Source organism: Colletotrichum abscissum (assembly GCF_030869225.1).
Source record: "Colletotrichum abscissum strain IMI 504890 chromosome Unknown Scaffold_190.1, whole genome shotgun sequence".
In the NCBI taxonomy this organism is placed as follows: domain Eukaryota; kingdom Fungi; phylum Ascomycota; class Sordariomycetes; order Glomerellales; family Glomerellaceae; genus Colletotrichum; species Colletotrichum abscissum.
Window position 1 is genome coordinate 1 of NW_026850088.1, and position 6,228 is coordinate 6,228.

Genomic DNA, 6,228 nt, shown 5'->3' on the forward strand with positions numbered 1-6,228 from the left:
CGGACGAGCCTCGGACTCGTGACCGTTGACCAATATGCTTGCTGTACGATGGGAACAGAAAGCGTCGACCCATCTCACAAGCTTCTCAGGCATACCCCGTGCCCTGAGTCGTTGAAGTAGTCTCTCCTTGTACACACCATTGTATGCTCCCTTGACATCAAAGCTGACCAGACTGACCACCTTTCTCTTCCTCCACGCTCTGTAGATGTACTCCTGCAGCAGTACCAGCGCCTGCTCCGCCGACCTCTGCTTGCGAGCGCCAAAGTGGCTCGTAGGGAGCAGGCCAAACGTCTCGACCGCGTGCGAGATACGTTCTGCCAAGACCGACTCTAGCACTTTTTCAAGCGTCGAGAGCAGCGAGATCGGTCGCCAGGCCTTTGCCACACCGTAGTCGCTTTTGTTTGGCTTCTTCAGCGGGATGTTTTTGGCGTGTCGCCATTGCTGAGGCAGCGTCCCTTCATCTAGCGAGTCCTGGAAAAGTGAGAGGACCCTCCCCTTCACCACCGGCCTTGTGTGCTTCCACACCGCCACCGGCAGACCGTCCTCTCCGGGTGCTTTCCACGGCTTCGCCGCAAAGAGCTGTCTCTCTACTTCTCCCAGTGTGAGGTTAGGGAAGGGTACCGGCGACCTCTGTGACCGCTCCCCCTCCCCTCAATCGTGTTGGGAAGAGGAGGGAAGAATGTGGAAAGCAGCTCTTCGGCCTGCTCTGCGGCGTCTTCCGTTTGGGAACCATCGGCTCTTTTTAAGTGGGGGATCTTGTCGAAAGATGCCCCTTTACTGGCGTCGAGATACTTCGCGGCCTTCCAGATTTTTGTGTCGCCGGCCAGAAAGTCCTCCCAATGGCTCTTCTTCTGTTGTCGGATGGCGTCGTGATATTGCTTGGCTGCCGAGCGGGCGCGTTTTTCCAGCTCGAATTGGGTGTTACCTGCCCTTCTCTCCGCCCTCGCCCGGTCCCTCCAGTGAGTGTGGATCTGCCGGAGCTGTGTGAGGTCGGCCGTCCACCATCTCTTCGCATACGGAGATGGCTTGGCTTTGGGGGTCAGTGCTTCTACTGCCTCGCACACCACAGACATCAGTCGATCTGTCTGCTGCTGCACTGTACCTCCTGTTGGCATTCGCCCTAGGTTTGCTTCTACTCTCTCATTGATTTGCTTCCATGGAGCGTTCTTGAGGAGGAGCCGTGGTCGGCTTTCCATCTCAGGCGCGGCAATGTCGAAGGTCGTCTCGATCGCCCGGTGGTCCGACCCGTGGTCTGTCTCGTGCAGGGCGCATCGTACCACCGTTCTTGCTAGCTCTTCGGACGCGAGGGATAGGTCGATCGTCATTGCCGCATCGTTCTTCTCCCACGTCTTCGTGCCACGCGGAAGGAGGCTGCGGAGCGAGTACTCGCTCATCAGTTCGATGATCGGGTCCGCCTCGCCTTGCCGGCCCTCCGACACATCGTCACCTCCCCACAGGTAGTCGTGGCAGTTGAAGTCTCCTACCAGAACCACGTCCACCCTTTCGCCTGTTCCTCCTCGGACATTCGTGATGGCTTGCTTCAGCAGGTCGCACGCCTGCCGCAGCATCTCCGGCTTCTGCACCGGCACATACACCGACGCCACCAGCAGCCTTCGATCCGGAAGCCGAACAACGGCCGCAGTAATATCCGAGGACGCTATCGACACCTGTTCCGCCCCTACTTCGTTGTTCACCCACAGCAAACTCCTGATTCCCCATCTTCCTTCGTCCCTCCACTCCGTCGGTACCATCCTCGTCCACCTGCTATGTCCCATCGGAACAGTAATGGCCTTACCTTCTATCCTCCACGCCCATGGCTCCTGCACCGCTATGGCCGTGAAGTCGCGCAGCGCCTCGTCATTCATCAAACTCTCGTGGACCTCGGCCTGTTTCCTCACGTTAAGCTGAAGGATCTGGACCTTCCTACTCATGGGAGCGCGGATACAGCTTCGGACAGTTCTTGCTGAACGACTCGTGCGGTCCGCCACAAGGCACGCATGTCACGATCGTCTCACGGCATTCACTGTGGTGGTGGCCTACCTTGGCACATCGTCCACACACCTGGGGGTTTGCGCACTGATAGGCCTTGTGCCTGGTAATCTGCTGGCAGTTGTAGCACTGTTGAGGACGTGGCCGCCGCTCAAACGCCATCGTCGTGCCGGACTCTCCTCCAACGTGGAAGAAGCCCTCGGAGATCAGTCTACGCGCATCACTGGCCTTGGTCACGAACACGACCATGGACCCATACGCCTTGGGCATGTCTTTCTTGCTCAGCCAAGATATCTTGGCAACGGTGGTTTCGTTTTCTCGGCTAAGTGCCTCTGCCGCTTCAGCCCTGACATTACCCTTCTCGTCCATCTCTTCACGTTATCGATCTTCACGGGGTAGAGTTCGTCCTGTAGAACTCGTGTGCCGGGACCGAAGCTCTTCTCCGCGATCTGCTTGACAAGCCTATGTTCAGCATCGTCGCGACAAATGATCCGAATCCTATCCGCATTCCTTGGGTCCACTGTGATGGCCCGACAGCGCCAGCTACTCTGTCCGTCCATAGCGCGCAGTTCCTTCTCCACCGCAGCCCGGATCCGACCTGCGTTGGGCTTGTCGCTCATTTCATCAACTCTTGATGTGTCGATCGTACAGAATAGAGGGTCGCTGCGGCTCGGCGGCGTCGCGTTGCCCAGCGTAGCTACCCGCGAGTCGCGACCTTGCCCGCCTAAGCCGCTTCGCGCGGCGTCCGCGTACGACGCACTTGGGCTGTTCCGCGTCGCAGCCACTGCCGCGATTGCTTCAAGGTTCTCGTTCGTCTTGGCGCTTTCGTCTTCCACGCGTTCTTTCATCGCTTGAAGCTCTCCTTTGACAGACTGTAGACCACGCGAAGCTCTGCCTCGACGTTCTTATTCCATGCTTCTGACTTCTTCCACGCATCGAACATGATCTTGACCGCTGTGTGTAGCTCTTTAACCTGCTTGCCCATCGTCAGGAGCAGTCCCTTGTCGTCATCCTCTATAGGTTTCGCGCGTTCCTTGGCCAAGGTTGCGGCTCGCGTGGTCGCCGTCCGCCGGCTACCATCAGCAGTCTCCGTCGCTCCGTCGGTCGCATTGTCGATTATCTCTTGGGGAGTCTGGTTTAGTCGGACTTTTGCAGATGGTTTTCGCACCCTTCGTGATGGCAGATCCTCGTCGCTCGCTGCCACAACCTCCCTCGCAACGGTGATGGACATCGAATCTAGCTCGCGATCCATCGCGTCGGGACGTGCGTAGAGTCGCCACGCGGTGGATCGTGCTAGTGCCACGTAGCGCGTTCCGGAGCTTCTCGACAGCGATCAACTCAACAACGTCGAATGATTCTTCAAACATACAAATATCAAAGATCTTCTCAATCCGGGACCGTCGCGGTCCATTGTGTAGATTCTCTTGTTGCACAGTTGAGAGGAAAGTACTGTGCATATTCAAGCCATCGTCCATGCGCCAGACGTAGTCCCCACGCTGCTAGCGCGAAGCCTGACAAAATGAACGGGCTAAACTCTATTGGTCAAAGGTGTGGCAGATCAATCTTTCATGCGTTACAAACCAGCTGTTGGTTATGTCTTGAGATGTGGAGAAAACTGTAAGGACGTTAGTTTAACGTTAACAACACAACTCTGAGGCGCTGCAGCTGCCCCGTTTTGCCGAACTAGCAAATTTACAGACCTGGACTGTGCTTCTCCCAAGCAAGCGACCTTAACCTTTCTTCGGATTTGCCAGGCCGTCACAGTGCAAGGGCAGACGACCAATCGTTGCCTGCAGCGTGCAGGAGCCACCAGCCCCATTTGGACGCATGTGAGATCACCCAGCTGGTATCAAGAGCCCGATGATATGCCGTACTGTCTTCAAGCCCAAGCGGGTATTTCGTGAATATCCGCTCGAAGTTTCTGCCCCACCCAGAGTTCTTGGAACCACTGATCAGCTCGCGGGCGGTCCTCTCGCAACGCTCAATAACCAGAGTTCGGTGGACGAGGTGTAGGATGACGCAAAAACTGTCTTGACTTCGGCCCGCAGAGAAATCGAGGAGCTTTCTAAGGCTGTTCCGGTTCACCAAGATATCAATATCATCAAAGCGAAAAGATGGGTTCATCGATGCCGTAGCACGAAACAGCGGCGTGAAAGGGAACTCAGGGGCGCGTGCCGCGTTCTGGTCCACGAAAAAGGTGCCTCGATCCTTCGGGATGGCAACCGGCAAGGGAACGTCCCGAAAGACTGCCGCGGAACCTATTGATAGTTACTCATGTGTGCTGTGCTCCCCAGACACTTCAAGCTTACCAGGTATGTGGATCTTTTCATCCTGACCAACTGCCCAGTTGTAGCTGCAAACCAGTTTGTAACCTGAATCGCTAGAAACCGAGGCCTCCGACGGGATGAGAGAAGAGTGACCAATGCTATGGATCACCTGACGATGCACATTCTTCCACAACCAGAAAGACATGGACAATTGAGGGAGTCAGATCGAACGCGCCGAGATTTCCCAGAAGAGCAGGGAATGGTTGTACACGATTAGTCGTATCTCGACGCTTCCCGACGGCGGATACTTGAGTTAGTCGTTGTTGACAAAGGCGGCTGGCTATCGGATATGCAATGGTTTTTTCAAGTCTATAGCGCGCACTCGTCCTTGCAGTTCCCGCGATCCGAGCAAAATGTAATTTCCCTTTCCATCCGGCTCCAAAAGTACACTTATGCTGTGATTCTTAGGTCTCGGCTTGTTGGACGTGGCCAGACAGCCGTTGCTGAACGCCTCCAATCTGGCGCATTTGATGTGCAATATACCATCAGAGTAATGAGCAGGATGGTCACAGAAGTCGTCGATATCAAGAGCTGGTTTCTGAGCTGGTGTCTGAGCCGAACTTTCGAATCAGTCCGGGACCCACAAGTGCCATGGAGACCGCTTGGGACCTTTAACAGCGGCTAGCCAGAACAGCGCCAGGCCAAATTCGCGGTCAACGAGATGCTGTGCGAAGCGTAGAAACATGACTTGGTCAGTAGAAGTGTAACCAATCGCCAAAGCTGTGGCTGGGACATCCCGCAGCCGAGGTTGCATCCCGGCCATGACGGCAATGCGGTCGCGTGGTTCTTTGCATCCGAAATCCACGAAACGCTCCACCATGAACAGGATGCTGCCTCTCTGGGCGTTTTCGTCTCTGATATGCAGCAGGCCCTCAACCTCGTTGGAGCATCTTCTACCTCCTAATGAAGACCGAATAGCAGCGCGACGTTGTCGGTTATACTGTAGCCGACTTCTTGTATAACCCATATGCGGGTGAACCAGGGAACCTCGCTCCACAACGCTGGAAGAAAGCCCGCACGCCACATGTCCGTCGTGATTCCATCCCCACAACATTCGTTTAGTAGCTTGAAAAGTTTGCAGGTACGCGGTTGTCACAGAAAGTTAGGGTTGCCTAACCACACAAGCGTGCAGTGGGCATGGCCATAAATCAAGTTCATCGCCATAACCTGGCTCGCCTTCTCCGCAGGGTCTTGTTGGTTGATACAGATTGCATCAACCCAAAGGAGATGATCCGGATCCGTGTAACGTTGACTTGTGACGACAAGTGCCCTCATAAGATTTTGTGTGATCTGAACTGTGTTCTGCCCAAGTTGTATCGTTTGTTTCGGCTTTTGGCCTTCCCATGCGTATGGAAAGGCCGAGAATCTGGCATCGAGGGATCCCGCTTTGGATCTAGGAGTCTTTCTACAACAAAATCGACTTTCAATGGGGGGTCGCCCCGAGCAGGATGGTTTCTTCGAAGTCATATGTTTGGCGGCCCTAGAGGCTGGTACCGGTAATCGGACATATTGGTAGAGTAGTTCTGAATGTCGTGAGTGAGGCTGAACTGCGATTGTTCCTGGAAGAATACAGCAGCTTGTGGCAAGCCATCTATCTCATGGAGATAGTACATCGTGCAATGAAGTCAACGCATGTGGATTAGTGATTGGTACATTAACATAGCCCTGAGCTTTGGTGAAAAGCTGTACGATACAATATTACCTTTCTGCTAGCACTGCTGGGTCCTTCTGCGCATCATGAAGAATCTTCTTCATTGAACAGTAGAGCTCAGGCCTTTGTCTTTTCCACCTCTCACCACCTGGGAACACCCCTTTGCGTAACCTATTGACCCATGGAATCAATGGCTGATAGTACGAAGTAAAGTTCTCGCCTGCACTTCGGAGGAAATCGTCCTCATCAGTAACCTCCCCC

The 6,228-nt window shown here is 54.8% G+C and overlaps 2 protein-coding genes across 2 annotated transcripts; both read right to left on the reverse strand.

Annotated features, from left to right (window-relative positions):
- Positions 1-85: 85 nt before the first annotated feature.
- Positions 86-3,241, reverse strand: CABS01_16887 (uncharacterized protein; the record flags this gene model as incomplete). Its single annotated transcript, XM_060550216.1, has 6 exons — positions 86-103; positions 178-587; positions 638-1,886; positions 2,062-2,283; positions 2,346-2,818; positions 2,863-3,241. 6 exons carry the CDS (start codon positions 3,239-3,241, stop codon positions 86-88), a joined length of 2,751 nt encoding a protein of 916 aa, XP_060401837.1.
- Positions 3,242-3,747: 506 nt separating this feature from the next.
- CABS01_16888 (uncharacterized protein) lies at positions 3,748-5,283 on the reverse strand (the record flags this gene model as incomplete). Its single annotated transcript, XM_060550217.1, has 3 exons — positions 3,748-4,247; positions 4,299-4,342; positions 4,901-5,283. The coding sequence occupies 3 exons, from the start codon at positions 5,281-5,283 to the stop codon at positions 3,748-3,750; spliced, it is 927 nt and encodes a 308-aa protein (XP_060401838.1).
- Positions 5,284-6,228: the final 945 nt, after the last annotated feature.